The sequence below is a fragment of the Lepidochelys kempii genome, chromosome 19 (assembly GCF_965140265.1).
Source record: "Lepidochelys kempii isolate rLepKem1 chromosome 19, rLepKem1.hap2, whole genome shotgun sequence".
Classification (NCBI taxonomy): domain Eukaryota; kingdom Metazoa; phylum Chordata; order Testudines; family Cheloniidae; genus Lepidochelys; species Lepidochelys kempii.
In genome coordinates this window covers 15,182,265-15,200,748 of record NC_133274.1, presented here as the reverse complement: position 1 = coordinate 15,200,748, position 18,484 = coordinate 15,182,265, and the positions used below count along the sequence as shown (strand labels likewise).

Sequence of the window (18,484 nt, the reverse complement as noted above, 5' to 3'; positions counted from 1 at the left end):
GGTGTGTGTGTGTTGGGGGAGTGAGGCATTGTGTGTGGGGTGTGTGTGTGTTGGGGGGAGTGAGGCATTGTGTGTGGGGTGTGTGTGTGTCTTGGGGGAGTGAGGCGTTGTGTGTGGTGTGTGTGTGTGTGTTGGGGGGAGTGAGGCATTGTGTGTGGGGTGTGTGTGTGTGGGGGGAGTGAGGCATTGTGTGTGGGGTGTGTGTGTGTGTGGGGGGAGTGAGGCATTGTGTGGGGTGTGTGTGTGTTGGGGGAGTGAGGCATTGTGTGTGGGGTGTGTGTGTGTGTTGGGGGAGTGAGGCATTGTGTGTGTGGGGTGTGTGTTGGGGGAGTGAGGCATTGTGTGTGTAGGGGGGTGTTGAATTGTGTGGGTGTGTGTGTTGGATTTTACACTTCGGGCCCATTTTGTTTCCCCAGCCTGGACCCCTGAGCTGTTTCCACCCGGCTCCAGGGGACCCAGGTTGCTGCTTCTCCGCCACCTCTTCTCCCCCCGACAAAGAATCCGGTGGCTGCGTGTGGACGCAAAACGCGCCCCGCTCCTGCCCCAGCCTCGCCGCACGGGGCCTGGCCAGGGGAGCGGAGCCCGGGCCGAGGGGAAGCCTACGGTAGGGGGCATTGCAACCCCTCCGTCCGCCCCGGCTCTCCCCTCCCCGCCCGGCCCGGCCCGGCCCGGCCCGGCCGCCCCTCCTCGCAGGGAGGGATGGAGGCGGATCAGGAGCGCACGTTTCCTGCCCAGGGACGGCTCTGAGGCTCGCAGGCAAAGCCGGGGGCCGGCGGGCAGGAAGGAGACGCGCAGCGCGACCGGGAGCCGGGCAGCTCGGCTGGACTCGGCGACCGCAGCCCCAGCCCCGGCCGGGAGCGAGTCCGGGCTCCGCCCCGCCGCCGCCGCCGCATCCCCCCGCCGCGGGAGGCGTCTCGCCGCCGGCCCGGGCTCGGCAGCTGCCCCGCGCCCCCCCCCCGGGGCTGCCTGGTGCATCGGGAACAAAGGAACCCCCCCCCGCCGTCCCGCCCCTGCCAGCATGAAGATGCCTCGGCTGGCGCCGGGGCCCCGGGCGCTCGGGCGGCTCCTGCTGCTGCTGCTGGCCGGCCACGCTGCGCTGGTAAGTGACACCTGGTCCTGAGCGCCCCCGCCAGAGCAACGGGGGGAGCCCCTGGGGGGGTCGAACCCTGCCCCCGGCACTTCCATGCCCCCCGCCCCCGCCTGGGGATCACCATGGTCCCCCCCGCCCCGCTGCTGCAGTTCCGATTGTTGCGGGACAATAAATGGGTCCTTCCCCCCACCCCCGCAGGGAGCCTGCCCCGGCTCCAGGGCCGCGCTGCGGGAGCGCCCCGGAAAGTTGATGGTGAACGATTGTGCCTTGGTGGGTCTCCCGCGGCTGCGCCCCCCCCCGGACCCCTCAGGGGCTGCGGCCGGGCCGGGCTGCGTAGTCGGAACAAGTGGCTTCTGCTGGGCGTGGGCCGGTGCCTCCCCCCGCCCCCCTCCCAGGGGAGCAGCACCGGCGCTGTCTGCCAGGTAGCTGCGAAGCCCCGGGGGTGTGTGTGGGTGTGTGTGTGTGTGGGGGGGGCTTGGCTCGTCCCGCACGCGGGTTTTGCACAGGCTGGGTGGGGGGCGCCTGGGGGATCCTAGTGCTGGAGGGGGGGTCTGATGTATTCGGGTGCTATTGGAAGGTCACAGGGAAGCAGGGGGAAGAGCCTGGTGCTGCCTGCCCGGGGTGGGGGCAAAAGAAAGTTGCTGATTTTGCACCACCCACCGAGTGGCTCCTCATGGAGCTGCTGCAGGGATGGCGGTGCCGGGGTCTGCTCTGTCCCGGGCACTGTCCCCGCCTTGCTTCGAAGCTCATCTCTCCCCGCCCCAGTAGATTTACACGCTGGGGGAGTGAGACTTGTCCTAGCTGGGAGGGAGACGCCGCATCTCAATGACCCGTGTGAGCTGCGGCGCATCCCCCACAAGAGCCGATTTCTGTTCGCCCCGCAGCTGGCTCCGGCGTGGCTGCTTCGGGGCTGTTCCCTGGGGTCCTCACGCCGGCATCCCGCTGGAGGATGCAGGCCCTTGGGGCGGGCTCGCCGGAGCGGCAGGTGGAGTCAGTGGGGAAGGGGGCAGTGCGGAGGTTTTTAGTGGCAGGAGTCGCTGCTTGGTGCCTGCTGGATAGCCCGCCCTGCTGGGTTCGCCTTGGTGGGAAAGTCGCAGGCAAGGTGTGGGTGAGGAGCGCAACCCAACCCCTGCTTTGAAATAGGCTGGCACCCAGCAAGCTTAGGGAAACGCCCAGCCTGGCTTTCCCCTCTCCCTTTGGATGGAGACAAGTCACAGGGACTGGCTTCTTGCCAATAAATGGCCAACAGCCACCTTTCACTCCTTCTCCATGGAAAGTCTCTTGTGCATTAGCAGATTCCTTGACTATGTCTGCGGTTGGCAGGCAAAGCTTCGCGTTCATTTGTTCCGCCGATCATTGCAAACGCTGGCAAACAGGGGGACTTGGGGAGACTTTTGGAGCTACTTTGAATGAATTATCTGGACTAACAGACACTGCCACTCCTCATCTCCACCCCGGTGGTTTTTAAATATGCCCCCTTTGTGCGGTATTTTCCTAGTGCCTGTGTATTTCAACAGAGTTGCTAGCAATGATTTTGTATCTCAAAAGAGACAGAAGCAGGTTTTCCCCCTAATGAGGCCAGTGTGTCTGATATTGAATATGCAATAAGGGGCATGATCTATTTGTAGGAACCAACCTGCGCTGTGAATACTGTGCAGCACTCCACCCTCCTAGCAGTAGAGCCAGGCAGATTCTTATGCTGAGTATCAATAATCTATTAAGTTGACCAGCACATTTTGCTATTGATCTGTGCAGACTTGGTTAAACTAACAGCTTTATTATTTCACTGTTTACACACTGGCTAAGACATTAGTTTTGCTCTTGGAGCCCTGACTTCTGTGGGTGGGTGATGGAAAGAGACAGCTCAGATGTGGGCTCAGCGCTCAGATGAACCATGTTTGGGTGCTTGCATTTGGCAGCGGGACCAAGCGGTAGGTGATTCTTGGCCATCTCGGAGTGGATTTTGTCAGCACAATCAGAGCCTGGTTATAAACAATCTCACAACCTTTCCCCTCATGCCCTCCTCCCTGGCTCAGCTCTGCCCTCCAGTACTGCTCCCCCGCACCCCTTTCTGACTTCTGATGGTTAGTGATGTTTAGCGCCAACTTCTTCCATGTTGTTTAATCCACATAAAGCTCCTCACTAGCTGGAGACTGCAGTCTCCAGGTGCTGTTTGCTCCATGGTTGATGATGGTAGCTCTTAAACAAAACCATAACATTTGCTGTTTCACACCCCTTGGGTTACCCATCTTAAAGTGGGTCAGCATCCTGAACTCTTTGCGAGAGCTTGGAGTGTCTCTCGTGGCTGAGAAGAGACAGGGCTTGGCTGTTACGGCTATAAAGGGGATTCTTTCTGGAGGCTGCTGGACACAGACAGACTCTCTGGTCCTCTCTGGCTCTCTAGCTCCCAGGCTGACGAGTACAGTCGAGCGGCACCATTCTGTGCTTGCGAGCCTGGCCCAGACTGCCGCTGGAGCACAGACTGCCTCCACGGGCCCAGGCATCCAAGGGGTGGGTACTGTCTCCCTCTTGGATATGCTGACACCCCTCACCAGCTCTCTGAAGCCTCCCGTGATACCTCTGCCGTTCCAGCTGGGACAGATCCCTGCTGCAGGGTGAATCCGTGCTAGAGGAGATCAGGAACCAGTCAGTCGCTATGGAAGAAGCTCACCTGAGTGGGCATGCTGGGAAATTGGTAGATTTTTTTTTTTGGATGGTGAGGGAATTATGGGATAGCTCCCAGGGAATCATGGGATAGTGGGAGTCTGACTTCTCCTCTCACTCTGCCCTGTGGTCCCACAGAGGGCTGTGTGTAGCTGTTCAGATTGCACCCCTATTTGGAGCAGTGCCGGGAGCCATGGGACATGCGCCCTCCAGGCATGGCTGTTGACTCACAAGTGCAGCCTGGGCCCAACCACGTGTATGGGTGCACTGATTCCTGTTAGCTACAGTCCAGAGACTGCACCTTGGTAGGCACAGAAGTGGTCAGAGGGGCTCCCTAAATCCTGGCCTAGATTTCACAATCATGGAAGGGAGTGCTGACTACACTCCTGCTCTTCACTTTCCAACGCTATTTTCCTTTCCCCCCCACCTGTAAATTTCAGTGCCCAATTTCTCCTGTTTGGCCTTTGAGTGGAAAGACAAAATGGCCATTTGCTGACTTCAGCCAATTAAAATCAGAACCTTTCCAGCCTAATTACAGTAAATGCAAGAAAGGATGTTAATGCAAGTTAGCAAATGTGTTAATGGGGCATTAATAAACCCTTCAGGTTGATCGTGCTGGCAGGGAAATGGATAATTGGGGATTTGGGGGAGTTTCTCTTTTTCCTTAAATTCCAGTTCTGTAAGAGACTATTTGCTGTCTGTTGTCTGGAGCCAGTCAGTCCTCTTTGCCTGTCAGGAACGGTCTCTGTTACGGGCTCTGGGCTCCCCCATCTCCAGCTCCCCGAGGGGACTGTCAGGGTTGCTGCTCTGGGCTGTCTGGTGAGATGTGAAGCTCTTGGGTCACTGAGGAGGTTGGGGTGGTATGTGCTGTCTTGAATCAGCAGCGTTGCATTGAATCCAAATGTCGTCACCCTCTTGTGGTACAATGTTGGGATGGGCCAGCATCTCGCTGGCTCTGAGGCAGATTTGGGGAGCTGACTGGGGCCTGGAGCTCTGCTCCATGGGGTAATAGCAGGCCAGGTGCCCCCCTGCCATCCCAGCACAGCATGTTCCTGCCGGATCCCCCAGCTAGCATGTGACTGTCTGTTTGCATCTATTGTTTGCATGCGTTGGGAGGTTGGGAGCGTGGTAAAGAATGTCAGAGTGCTCCATGGGGGGGGCTGGTGGCAGTGGGGGGCTGTTCAATAAAGCGGCAGTGTGCTGGCTTCCAAATGCCCGCCACTCGCTGCTGCAGACTTTGGAATGACCTCTGTAGGCAGGGAGCAAAGATCAGGCCCCGCCGGGTATTTGGGTGGGACGTCCCCCTTGGAGCCTTCTCTGGGGGGTTACAAACACGTCCCCCTGCAGCCCTCCCCAACCCAGCACCTCCTTGGCACCAGAGCAGGGCTGGCTGGGAGAGGACTGCTGTGAGCAGTGGCACCATGGGATGGGTTCTGTGAAGCGCCAGGGTGGGGCATAGCAGAGGGGTCACTAATGCAAAGCTGCAGGCAAGGGAGCTCCCTCTCCAAATGGGAGGGGCCCCACAGCGCTTGCTTCTATCATCAGGCTCGGCCTGCCAGAGCCATCGTGTCATCCTCCCTTCCGACATGAACCCCAGAGCCTGGCACGCCCACCCCATGCCCAGGTCCCCTCCCCGGCGTAAACACTGACCCCGACCTCCTGGGATCGCACCATGCTAGCTCGCATCTGAGGTAGTGCAGGGGCTGGGGGTGAAAGCAAGAGGGCCGAGGCGAAACCCAGGCAGGGGTGGGAATGGGGCCCAGAAGGGGCAGGGTGTGAGGTGTCCGTTAATCCGTGTGTGAGGCGGGGCAAAGGATCCAACAGCCAGGAGTGGGCAGGAGCTGGGGGATCATGGACACCTGTGACAGATGGGAGGGTTTATGACGTGTCTCTGGCTTTTTTTAGCCAATCCGGAGCTCTCTTACTTGTGCCGTGGCAGGTGCCGATGGGAATGACCGACCCTCCCCGCCCGGTGGCTGTGTAGTAAGGAGGGATGGTGTCCGTCCCCCCCGTCCCCCCCCCCGGTTGTGACTTGGACGCTCACGTTGCGTTTATCAGCATTTACTCCCCCTGTGAAAATATCTGCTGGCGGCTAATCCATCCCTGGCCGTGCTCGTGCTCTCCCCGTGTGTCCAGCTGGTGCCAAGTGGCGCTGGGAGCAGAGGGGGGCGTGTCGGGTGAGATGCCCTTGTTCCCAGGCTGTTCGCCAGGCTCTCTCCATGGGCTGGGAATGCCGGCGTTTCTGGGATGTGAGATTTCTTGTGGCGCTGCATTGGGGTGATGAGAGGAGCCCCAAGATGTACCCACAGGCATCTGAGGCCTCTCCCATGCCATCCAGAGCAGTGTGCAGTTCCATAGGACAACCAGATGCACCCCTGGGGGCTCTGATTTACCTTCATTGCCCTGGGCCTCAGTTTCCTCCTTCTGTCCCCCAGGGCTGTGGCCTATTGCTGGCTCTTGGTAGAGGGTTGCTGATGCCCTGCTAGAGATCTAAAGGAGAATAGGCACTGCATTCTTGCCCAGGTGAGAAGATGCCAAATGCCGCATCTGGGCTGACAAACCAAGATCTGGGCGGCATGTGTGTCTGTCCATTTGTCTGGCGGGGACAAGGCTAGTGGCAGCTGTGCTGGGGGTAGAGAGAAGACAGGGGACGAGATGAGGGCTGGGTGGTACTGGACCAGCTGTGACTATGAGGAATCGGGGGATGGGGATGCTCCCAGTACGTGGGCAGGGGAGTGTGCTGTAATAAACTCTCTACTTTTCCTGCTGTGCTTTTAAATTACCGAGAATGAATCAATGTGGCTGGGAAGCTCCTTGCTGCTAGAGGGCCGTGCCAGGAGGGGAGTCCCTTGGCGGATTCAAACTAGTGCAGAAATGTGGGAGAGCCTCTGCTAGTCCCCCTTGCGGGCGTGGGGGGGGAGCATGCCAGGATTCTGTGCCTGTTAGCAGAGGCGTAATGTGTGCACAGCTGCCTGGCAGCTCTGGGTGGTAGTTCCCTAATGGAGTCCAACTCTTAGGGGTCCAACTCTTTCCCACTGGGTGCTGCTTCCCCAGGATGCCCAGCTCTCTGTTCTGCAGAACCCCAGAAGTCAGTCTGGGTCAGATGGGGCCATCTCCCTCCCTCTCCAGTGACCAGTCAGTAAGAGCCACTGACTGGTCCCTTGGAAATATTCTGTTGTTTTAATCAGGCTCCCAAATTCTCATGTGTCCCAAACTCGGAACGCTGTCATAGGAATTGTGATTCTCAGTCAAAGCCATCGTCCATCCAGCCCAGGGCCTGTCTCCAACATACTCCAGATACTGCAGAGGAAGGTGCAAGACCCCTACAGGAGGCAGATGTTCCTGCAGCAGGCACCTCCCGTCCATCTCAACGTATCAAATTAGTGGCCGCTTAGGACTGAATTGTTGCTTTGTTGCAGGCCATGGGTACTTGCAAGTACATGGGTATTGGAAGGCATTACCTGGGGTGGAACTTGGATCCACCTCAAAAGCATGTAAGGGCTCTGCTCTTGAGTTAAGGGAGAATCACCACTAGCTGTTAGCAGTATGGGGCTTACAGTGCACAGTTGAGCACTTCTGCTTTCAGCCAGTAGAGGGCAGTGGTACATGAACACACACACACACACACAGAGTTTATTATATATGCACAGGAGGGTCTTGAATCCTACCTTGTTTCTTGGAATACCCCGCTTGACACTGATGCCCACCCTGTACTTGCTCTTTGAACAGGAAAAGGGAAGCGGATTTGTGTCTTATTCTTCACGACCTCTGTCAGGAGGAGGCAGCAGCCATCCTGACAGAGGGGCACCTGCAGGGTTGTGAGGCTCCAGGGGCTGTGTCTGATACCTGGATTATATACACAGACATGGCCCAGAGCATACAGAGTGATTGTTTCTGGGTGCCGAGCTTGAGATGTCTAAAAGGGGCTGGATAGTCAGAGAGACTGAGCACCCGCCCTTGGCAAAATCAGGCATGTTTCAGAGGCTTGAGGCTGAACACCCAGAATCGGACACTCATGAAAATCTTGGCAATTGTGTATAGGAGGGAGAGGATCTTGGCCCAGCAGCAATGCAAAGGCGTATTGAACCTGAGGGACGTGTATCTTAACATGGTGCCTAGAATCTAATAATGAGCAGGGTGTCTGGCTCACCCCAATATCCGGCGAGACCCAAGGAGAGAGACGCGAGTCTGGTCCTGTGTTTGCTGCTGACCTGGCTCATTTTCCCTGCCTATGAAATGGGGCTGATAATGCGTATTGAGATTGCCAGGTGCAGAGCGTGTTCCTGCAAGGCGTTAGCGTTTCACACCACTGGGTGCTGCGGCCTGGTCCCCGACGCAGTGCATTGTTTCCATTAACGGCACTGAACTCTTCAGTGAAAGCCCAGCCCATAGCATAACTCCAGGATAATAATATCTGGCTCTTCTAGAGTGCTTTTCACCAGGAGATCCCAAAGTGCTTCACAGTCTTCAGTGCCTTTATCCTCACGGCACCTATGGGGTACGAAAACACTGTGATCCTCATTGCACAGATGGGGAGCTAAGGATTTTCAGTGGGAGTTAGGTTCCTAAATACCTTTGAGGTTCTGGGCCCGAGAGGCTAAGTGACTTGCCCAAGGTTATAGAAGAAGTTTGTGGCACTGCAGGAAATTGAACCCAGGTCCTTGGCTAGTGCCCTGCCCACCAAGGGACTGGGTGGCTTGGTTGGGGAGAGGGGATTGCAGCTGAGATACAGGTCTACAGTCCCCTCTAGGACACCAGCTCAAATCCGCCCGCTCAGTGTAATGTTCTGTTGCCCTGGCAAATTGTATCTCCAGCCTGCAGCTAGGAATGGGGCCCATGGCCCTGAGGGCTGTTGTTGCTTACAGACAGGACAAGTGCTGAATGGGTCACAGAGCCTGAGCCTTGTCCTGGCGCAGAGGGGTGAGCAGGGATGGGGCCTGTTGCTGGAAGGGTGTGTGGATGAAACTTGGTTTGGTGCTGCCCAGGAACAGAGAGCTCCAGCTGCTGGCGTGGCTGACCTGGCCCCTCTCCCCACAGCTCCCAGGGTGGAAGGGCAATCCTGGGACAGCGTGTGGCTGATCCACCATGGCAAGAGCTGGTAGCTGGGGTTTAGAGGTGTGGCAGTGACAGGGTTTAACAGGCGAGGAGTTTAGAATGGCTACGCCTGGTTGGGAGAGCTTGGGTGTTCTTAGCCAGGCGGGAGTATTGCCCGGTCAGTGGCTACTGCTTGACTTGGGGCTGTGTGCGCGTGCGCAGCATGGATCTGGCTGCGACAAATCAGGCAGGACAAGGGCAGGCTGCTCCTGTGATGCTGAGCTCCCAGCGGGGGTCGGGAGGCAGGTTGCCTCCTGGTCAGCGCTGCCATCTGGCTCCGGTAGGGCCGCGGGCTGATGCTGTCCAGCTGCGAGTGTCTGTTGGCCTTTAGTTTTGTCACCCAGCCGGGGATCTCCACGCGCGCCTTGCTGCAGAGACACCGATGTCTTCTCGAAGTGGCTTTCCCGGCGTTTCCACCCCAAAATGGTCATTAAAGATAAATGAAATAGTACCTGGGCTGCAGGGAACAGGAAACCCACAGCAGCTCCTCGCTGGTGGGGTTCGCGGGCTCTGTGGTCCAGCAGTGATGGAGAAGGAATGCAGTAAAATTCTCCCAGCTGAACTCAGGGCCTGGCCGCCTTTAGTTTTTTAAAACCCTTGACTTGTAGTTCCTAGAGAGATTTGCGGGTGAGCAGATGGGTAGAGGGAGGTGTGCAGCGCTGAGGTGCGCTCTGCACAGGTCAGGATGTGGGCGCGCCGGGCCGTGCTTGCTCTGGGTGGGGGAGCCCTTGCCTGGATTGTTCCTTTCTCTCTAGTCTGTGCTATTGACTCTTCACTCTTGTAAGCGCTAAACTCATCCAGCCTAAACAGAGAATTTAGGAAGCTTGATGTATGGAGGGGAGTGGCTGGGTTACAAAGTGCTTATTTATGTATTTTTAATGCCCTGTGAACCATGGTAGCTAGACACCAGTGTCTCTGCCCCCACTTATTAGAGGCAGCATGGGAGAAGCAGGGGAAAATGTCCTTGAAATAATAATGTTTGCAGCGGTGTTGCATTTCTGTAGCATTTATAAACATTCATGAATCTCCGAGGAGATGGGTTGGTTTTTCTTTGATCTCTGTGGCACCATGGTCAAGTTCTTTCTGTCCCCAATTCAGGAGAGGTGCTTAAGTATCATTAACTTTGTGCAGTGGGCAAATGACTCCCCTTCTCTGTTTTCCCTCCCCTCCTTTGAGTGTTCTTTCTGTTGGGATTATAAGCTCTTTGGGGCTCTCTATGGTTCTGTACAGCGCCGAGCACAACTGGGCCCTGATCTCACTTGGGGCCTCTGCGTGCTCCTGTGATGCAAATAACAATAAATAAGAAGTTAGATAGTCCTTGAAATGAAAATCAAAATCTCTCTCTCCTTCCTGGGCTGGTCCAGTTGCCAACCTGAGTGCATTGGCCATTCCGTTAGAACAACGCTGTTCTCTTGAAATAAGCTCTACGCATCCCCAGTGCTAAATAAATCATACCAAGAAATGGATGATCAGCAAAGGGCTGGATTGAGTTATTGGACTGCAGTCAGCTCAGTTCCCCTGAGACAGGGCTCTTCCTTTAGGGGCGGGGAGGGGAAGTGACTGCTCCAGTATCCACATAGGGGAGGTCTGTCTGTTTTTTCCCAGCCTTTGCCCCAAGCTCCGGAGACCCAGTCTGCTGTCGCCCCCTGAATTCAGAGGCTGGTTGTAAAGATTACCGTTTGTTGTCAGATGGGCCTTCAGTAAATTGAACTGGAAAGGTCACTGCTCTGCAGCGCAGCTCCCCTGGCTGGTGCTGCCACCAGTTTGTTCCCGCGGGCCATATCCAGTGCAAATGGTTATCTCCTTAATAGGTTTCAACTCCAGCATGTTGACTCTGCAGAAGCAAGTTTAATTAAGCCCTGCGCTGGGGCCATTACTGGGGGCTGCGAGGGCTGGTGGGGGGTGGGACCAATAGCCTCTGGTTTGCAAGGAGAGTCGGCTAGGATGCACCACCCAGCAGCTCGGCATCCTTGCCTCCAGGGCTCCCTTCTCGCCACAGTCTCTGTCTCATGCAAGTTTCCGGGGAGAAGCCTCCTTCTAAAGCATAGCAAATTCTTCCTAGCTGGGCTCCCAGTCTTCACCAGAGCTGAACGCGGTTCCTGGCTGTTTCCCATTCTGGCTAAGGGAGCTGTTGGTTTATTTCAGTCTGGTTCTCCCAGCGGATTCATTGTCCCTCCGTGGTCCCTCACGCTCCTTCAGAGAGGATGGTTTAATGTTGCCTGCTAGGTGTGTGTCGGTAGATGGAACCTGGTGTCCTTCCAAGCTTTCCTGAGGATGCCCTGGTGAATAATCAGAAGCTTTGGCCCCTTGGTGACTATCGTAACTAGCAGCATTTCCCCTTTAAGGATGCAAAGCCAGGCTTTGACTCCAGGGGCTCGGGAAGGTGTCTTGTAACAGAGGATGTAAATTTGTGGGGGTTGCTGCGTGGATGGGTGAGCAGCATTTGGGGGTGACTCTGGAGAAGGACAAGACAGGCTCAGCCTTGAACCTGGACATGTCTCTGCCCATGTCTGGGTTTTAGTGCTGGGGAAAGGTGGAGATCAAAGTGCCTTCTTTATCCAGGAACCACCATCAGGCTGGCTTCCCTTCCGGTGCATGGAGGGGTCAGCTCTAGAAGGATGGGGGATGTTCAGTCACCGTGGCTTGTTCGCTACTCAGGTGTCAACAAGAGGGCCAGTTAATGACTGTGATGATGGTTCTTGTGATGGAGGAGATCCCTGCATAAGGCATGAGGCTGAGAACAACCTGCCTCCTTTCATGTAGGCGATGATTTCAACTAGTGCCCTAGAGGTGAAAGTCTCTGTAGCCCTCCCATCCCCCCATCCCCATAGCCATCCAAGGGCTGGTCTACACCAAGTAGAAAAGTGAGCTGCATCAAAACGGGATGCTTCTCTACTGACATAAGTACAGTGGGTCTATAGCAGCACTTTTCACCAGGTTGTATGTACTGCTCCGGGAAGGCGTCTCTGCTCTGGGATGGAATTTAGGAAGACAGAGAGACCCCAGAATAGCTAAGAGCCCTGGGGTGTGGGAGACCCAAGTTTAAGTCCTTTTTCCGAATCAGGTAATGCAGGAACTAGAATTTGGATCTCCCACTTCCTAGGCAAGTGCCCAAATCGGTGTGCTATTTGGGGTGGGGAGTTGTGTGTGTGGCTCTCTCTCTCTCTGCTTCATTTCTCACAAAAAATGTAGACAGTTCTCTGTTTTGTCCCCATGCAGACTGGGAAAAACGATTGAAATCACACAAATGTTCACAGATCAGGAAAACTGTTCACCCCCCCCAGCTCTAGAAATGAGTCTCCACACCCAGTGTGAATGACACATCCCTCAGTTATTTCAGTGTACGTTTGCCTGTAGACCTGTCTAAAGCCCCCTGCTTCCAGCTGTAGAGCTGCAGCATCATCACCTGTCGGCTGCAGGGAGACAAAATGGGGTGCAACAAGCCCCCTGTTGTTCCTGCATTGAAAGCTGTAATGCAGCGTGAGACCCTTGGTAGCGATAACATCAACATTGCAGTCCATCATGAAAAACGAAGCTTTGGATTTTGTTCCTTTCCGTCCTCCACCAGCTCTTTGCCTGGATCCTGGATGGTAGGTAGCTGAGATATCCTTTAACTACCTAAGTCCCTGCTCTGGCTCCGCTGATGATGGACCTCCAAGGGAATTTTAAATGATTATGTGAGATCTCAAACCAAGGTCCTGACCACTTTCAGGCATTAAATCTTCCCTGGCAGTCTTCCCAGCCGTGGGCCACATTCCAATAGGAGTAATTACATTCTCTTTGCTGAAATTTTCCCTGCATTTTGAAATGGAAACGTTTTATGCTTCACTTCCCTCTCCTGAAGATACCCATTACGTAATGTTGCTGTGTGCTGGTAAACAGCCGCCCTGTTACATCCCAGAGACAGCTGCATTTTTGTGATGTGTGAAGGGATTTATACACCTACAGTAGTGGTCTCCAACCTTTTTACGCACAAGATCACTTTGAATTTAAGTGCAACCCAGCATCTACCCCGCCCCGTCCCCAAGGCCCCACCCCGCTCACTCCATCCTCCCCTCTCTCCGTCGCTTGCTCTCCCTTACCCTCACTCACTTTCACCAGCCTGGGGCAGGGGGTTGGGGTGCAGGAGGGGGTGAGGGGTACAAGCTCTGGGAGGGAGTTTGGGTGCAGGAGGGGGCTCTGGGCTGGGGCAGGGGTGGGGTGCAGGAGGGGGTATGGGGTGCTGGCTCTGGGAGGGGGTCAGGGCTGGGGCAGGGGGTTGGGGTGCAGGAGGGGGTATGGGGTGCTGGCTCTGGGAGGGGGTCAGGGCTGGGGCAGGGGGTTGGGGTGCAGGAGGGGGTATGGGGTGCTGGCTCTGGGAGGGGGTCAGGGCTGGGGCAGGGGTGGGGTGCAGGAGGGGGTATGGGGTGCTGGCTCTGGGAGGGGGTCAGGGCTGGGGCAGGGGGTTGGGGTGCAGGAGGGGGTATGGGGTGCTGGCTCTGGGAGGGGCTCTGGGCTGGGGCAGGGGTGGGGTGCAGGAGGGGGTATGGGGTGCTGGCTCTGGGAGGGGGTCAGGGCTGGGGCAGGGGGTTGGGGTGCAGGAGGGGGTATGGGGTGCTGGCTCTGGGAGGGGGTCAGGGCTGGGGCAGGGGGTTGGGGTGCAGGAGGGGGTATGGGGTGCTGGCTCTGGGAGGGGGTCAGGGCTGGGGCAGGGGTGGGGTGCAGGAGGGGGTGAGGGGTACAAGCTCTGGGAGGGAGTTTGGGTGCAGGAGGGGGCTCTGGGCTGGGGCAGGGGTGGGGTGCAGGAGGGGGTATGGGGTGCTGGCTCTGGGAGGGGGTCAGGGCTGGGGCAGGGGGTTGGGGTGCAGGAGGGGGTATGGGGTGCTGGCTCTGGGAGAGGGCTGGGGGTTGGGGTGTGGGCTCCCACTGGGCGGCACTTACCTCGGGTGGCTCCCGGTCGGCGGTGCAGCGGGGCTAAGGCAGGCTCCCTGCCTGCCCCGGACCCATGTGGTTCCCCAAAGGGGCCAACGTGCCCCTGTGGCCCCAGGCGGGGGGGCTGGGGGGGCACGTGGCCCCACATGCTGCCCCTCTCTGCAGGTGCTGCGCCGTGCAGCTCCCATTGGTCTCAGTTTCCCATTCCGGGCCAATGGGAGCTGCGGGGGTGGTGCTTGCAGGTAGGAGCACCACAAGTTGCTACACCCCTCCCCTTCTCTCCCCCGGGGCCGCGGGGGTGTGCTGGCCTCTTCCGGGAGCAGTGTGGGGCTGGGGCAGGCAGGGAACCTGCCTTAGCCCCACTGCCCCACCAGACTTTTAGCGGCCAGAGATCACGATCGACTGGGAGAATCTCTAGGATCGACCAGTTGATCATGATCGACCGGTTGGTGACCAGTGACCTAGAGGATAAATTTCTGCTCTCACAAAGACCAGTGCTGTCTCCCTGACCGCAGAGGAGTTGCACTGTCATACTGGGGAACAGAAGGTTGGCTACAGCCTGCAAAATGCTGAGCGGAAGGCACTGCAGTATGTCAAGTGCCATCACTATTATTTATGATGTCTGTAAACTCGGCTATTAATGAATAGTGGGAGACCCCATTAGTGCCCTGGGCTTAGTAAGGGGCATTGCACAGGGCTGGGAGTTGGCAGTTCTGTGCGCCATGCGGTACTCTGGGAGAGAGTGTAGCCTAATGGGTTAGGCAGGGGGAAATTAGGTGTTAGGATTCCTGGGTTCTGTTCCTGACTCCACCACTCACTTGCCTTGTGACCTTGTGGCCTCAGTTTCCCCATGTGTAACATGGGGATAATTCTTCCCTTGTAAAGGGCTGTGAGATCCTGTGGTGGAAGGGGCTGTGTGAGTGACTGTGTGTTCTGTCTAGTGATGGCATTTCATCTGGGGTACAATGAACTGTGCTTCTAGTCTTTCCTCGTTGTTTTCCCTGTCCAGAGCAGGGCTCAGAGTCGACACGACTCCCCTTCCAGATGCAGCCTCGGAGAGTCCCTTTGCCTTCCCCGAGTTCTCTCAAGGCTGCGCACTCTGACTCTCCCTCCAGTGCAAATGTCTACAGCCAAAATGAAATCAGCTGTGAACCTGGAAACTCATCTGAGAAATCTGCCCTGGAGGTTGTCTGCTGCTTCTACCCAGAGGCCAGACACAGCCAGGCTGTTACTGAAGGAGCTGCAGTGAAAGGGGGAGTTTCACATTTTTGTCTTGATCAGGGAGGTATTTGTTAATGTTTCATGCCTTTCAGTTCTTTCTAAGCCCCGTTGGTGAAGCATTATAAATAGCTTGTTGATGGTGGGGTTTTGATTTGAATCTGGGAATCCCCATCAGCTTGGAGCCAGTGCAAAGGAATCTGCCCTTGGGTTGGGAGCAGGGGGTTGATTTCTGGTCTTGCAGCAGGTCAGGGCTGGAATAGAGCCCAGGAGTCCTCCCTCCCTGCTCTAACCTCTAGACTCCACTCCCTTCCCAGAACCAGGAACAGAACCTAGGAGGCGCAATTCCTAGCCCTCCTCCTTTGTTCTTTGGGGCTTCCAAAACTGGAACCAGGAGCTGTGGTTTGCCAACTCCAGTAGAGAGAGCTGGAGGGGGCTGGTGATTCCGAGCCTTTCCTCCCCTCCCTGCCCACTTCTGACATCTGACTTGGGCGGTGCAGGGGGACAACAATAGTGAGCAGCTTACTGGCCATCGAGCTTGCCGGGCCTTGCAAGAGAGGGCAGTGCCAGGTGGAGCTGTTCAGCATAACTGGATGCTGGGGAAACAACTTTCTTTCATGAGCAGGGAGGGGATTTTGTGTGTGTGCGTGATTGCCGGTGCCCCCGGGGTGTGTTGGATGGCGCTGGGCTTCGTGCATGGGAAATCCAGCCTGTATTAAAGCAAACCTGGTGCTGCTGAGAGTTGCCAGATTGATCATTCCAAGAACCAAAGATCTCTGGTTAGCCACAAAGCAGGTGCAGAATGGGCAGCCTCACGGCATGGTTCTGTCACCCCACCATGGATGAGGCAGGGCGGGAGGAGAGAATTCAGCCTCCTTGACCTGCTCAGTCTTTGCCCTCCCTGCTGTTCTGCAAGCTGTCATGCCAGCAGGGGTGAGGTTGGGGAGAGATGCTGCAGCGTGGGGCAGAGAGCGAAGGTGACTGACGGCGGCAAGGGAAGGTAGGGGATGAGTGGGAGAGGAGTTAGACTGGGATTCAGGGCTCCCGGTCCTGTCTGCCAGCAGCTCTCATTCTGCTGTTGCGCCCTGTGGGCTCTGCTGTTCCCTGAACTAGAACCTGGCAGAGTTTCGTGCTTGCCCATCTTGTAGGGTCTCTGTAATCTGCATTAGTCCCAACACTGTGGGCAAGGCCACTGAGATGAAGCCTCTGCTTTTACACCGAGCGCCTTCTCTAGACTTTAACGTGCATGCAGATCAGAGGGTCTTGGTTTGGTGGATCTTGGTCCAAAGACCCTTGCCACAGTAGCTTCTGAGGTAGACAAGTGCCTGAGTGCCCAGCACTTTTTTGGGATCCTGGTATATATTTGCACCGAACCTGCCGACTACGCCTATCACTGGCGGTGAGGCTAAGTTGGCTGGTTGGGAGTAGGGGGGGGCGGCTGCGTGTGTGTTGGGGGAGAGGAATATGTTACTAAAATGGGATCTGCCCTGAAATGCCAGGAATCAAACCCCTGGGCCTGGCACTGCTCTCACTGAGGGACAGTTCTCTTGACTCTGCTCTGGGTTCACCCTGGTGTAAGAGGCAATGGGAGGCAGGCTTGAGACCCTTCCCATGGCCCCCAGCTGGGATTTCTCCCCTGGCACGGTCTGGCACCCATTGCAGACTGGCCCAGACAGGGGCTTAAGGATCAACTTGTCACTTTAATTACTAAGAGCACAGATTAGCTGTAACATTTCCATGGGTCTCAGCTATTTGCTTACATGTATCTGTTAGAGTTTGGCCTTAGACAGAGGGAGAGAGACAAAGCCAGAGAAAGCAAGAGTGCCGGCGTAATTCCCAGAGAGGCAATATAATAGGGAAGGCCTGGGAGCGGAGGGGCAGTAGCTGCTGGCTGTACTCCCTCAAACTCCCCCCCGCCCATCCTGCCCTGCCTCCTATAAGCTCTCCACAATGTCCGTCTCAGTGCTGGCTTTGCCTGTTGGGCCTACTTCAGCGCGTGCAAATAGCGACTCCTGAACACAACTGCCGGCTCCCGGCATCCTCTCCAGGACTGGCAGGTTCCCCCATGACAAGACCCCCAGGGCTGCTCAGCAACTTGTCTTTAGGCATGGAGTTCGCTGGTCACTGGGTCTTCTCATCCCGGAGCCTGACTTCTCAGCTCAGCCCCTCAGCTGGCTTGGCCTTGGCCATGTGTTGCTGATGATGGGTCTCTCCAAGCGGCTGGTGCTTGGTACAGGTTCTTTGGCGCCTCCAGGTGACGACAGGAATTTGGTGACCCCCTGTGCATTGCCTGATGCTGCCTCTTGATGCCCCAGGAGCCAGCTGGGAGCTGGAGCAGGTCTGTCTGGCCATAGCCATGCACACAAAATCCACGGAGATGGGACTTACTGGGGCAGTGCTGGAGCGAGCCAGCTGGCTTGCTGATGCTGCTGGAAAGCGCATTAATTGAGAGAGGTGAAAGGTAGACTCGGACCCCTCCTTTCTGGCGCTCTTGGCCAGTCTTGCTCAAGCTGGCCTGGCTGTATTGTTCACTGCAGCTGCCTTTTCCCATTCTGGGGGGTCGCCTTGACCTGCTTCACACTTAACTTTTCGGGTACATTGGAGCAATAACAAGTTCTAAACCCAGAGCCCAATTGCAATCCTGAGACACCAGGGCTGAAGGACCGGCTAGCAGAGGCAGACATCTTGGCACTGGGGCTTGGCTCGGCAGTGAGGGGGAGAAAGGCAGCAGAAAATGGGTTTCCAGTCGCGTCTCCCTTTCAATCGTTTAAAATTCATTTTGGACGCAGTCCAGATAGGGCCATTTGAAACGCTGCTCTGTGTGTGTGTGTGCCAAGGCTCCAGGAAGACAGAAACCCAGAGCACAGGCCTCCCTTCATGTTGTGAGGTTTGTAGGAATGAGCTCGTCCCTTGCTGATGTGGAGAGCCGCAGGAAGGTTTCTGGGGTGTGTGTGTGTGTGTTCAGCCAAGTGAAAGGAGCAGGACTGTCGAGTTCGTAGAGTTTCTCTTGGACCAGGGAGAGGGCTGTCCATTGGCATCTGCATGGCTCCTTGCTGGGCAATAAGAATTATCCGTCTACTAAGAAGGAACTTTGGTGCCTGCTGCCCTTTTGTGTGGCAAGTCGAGGGCTTATGGGGAAGTCAGGACAGGGCTGTCCCAGAAGGGGTCACCCAAAGCCAGCCAGCCAGGTGGGTTTTGAGCATGGTTCCTTCGGCGCGCTGTGGCCAGTGTAGTACTAAGGGGACGGCCCTACTGGGGGTTTGGGAGCGGGGTTTCTCTGCTTCCCCTGCAGCTCTGGACTGCTCCAGGAAACACCCCAGGGGCCTTGGGAATTGCAAACAGGTTTCTTGTCTAGCAGGACGCCTGGGTTATTACGATGTCATTTGCTTGCTCAGGGAAGTGGAACTTGCTCAGCAGTCAGGGTTTGCTTTGTACGCTGAACTCAGGGATTTGCCTCTTCCAAATGCCATGTCAGTGCAGATAGGATCCTCGGGCACTGGCCTTTCC

General features: G+C 56.5%; 1 protein-coding gene across 1 annotated transcript in view; it reads left to right on the top strand.

Moving 5' to 3' along the window:
* Positions 1-495: 495 nt before the first annotated feature.
* SDC3 (syndecan 3) overlaps positions 496-18,484 on the top strand; it is a 187,432-nt gene continuing 169,443 nt past the window's right edge. The window contains exon 1 of the mRNA XM_073317566.1: positions 496-1,099. Within this exon, the coding sequence (XP_073173667.1) occupies positions 1,019-1,099 (81 nt within the window). The 5' untranslated portion in view covers positions 496-1,018. The remainder of the gene's footprint in view (positions 1,100-18,484) is intronic.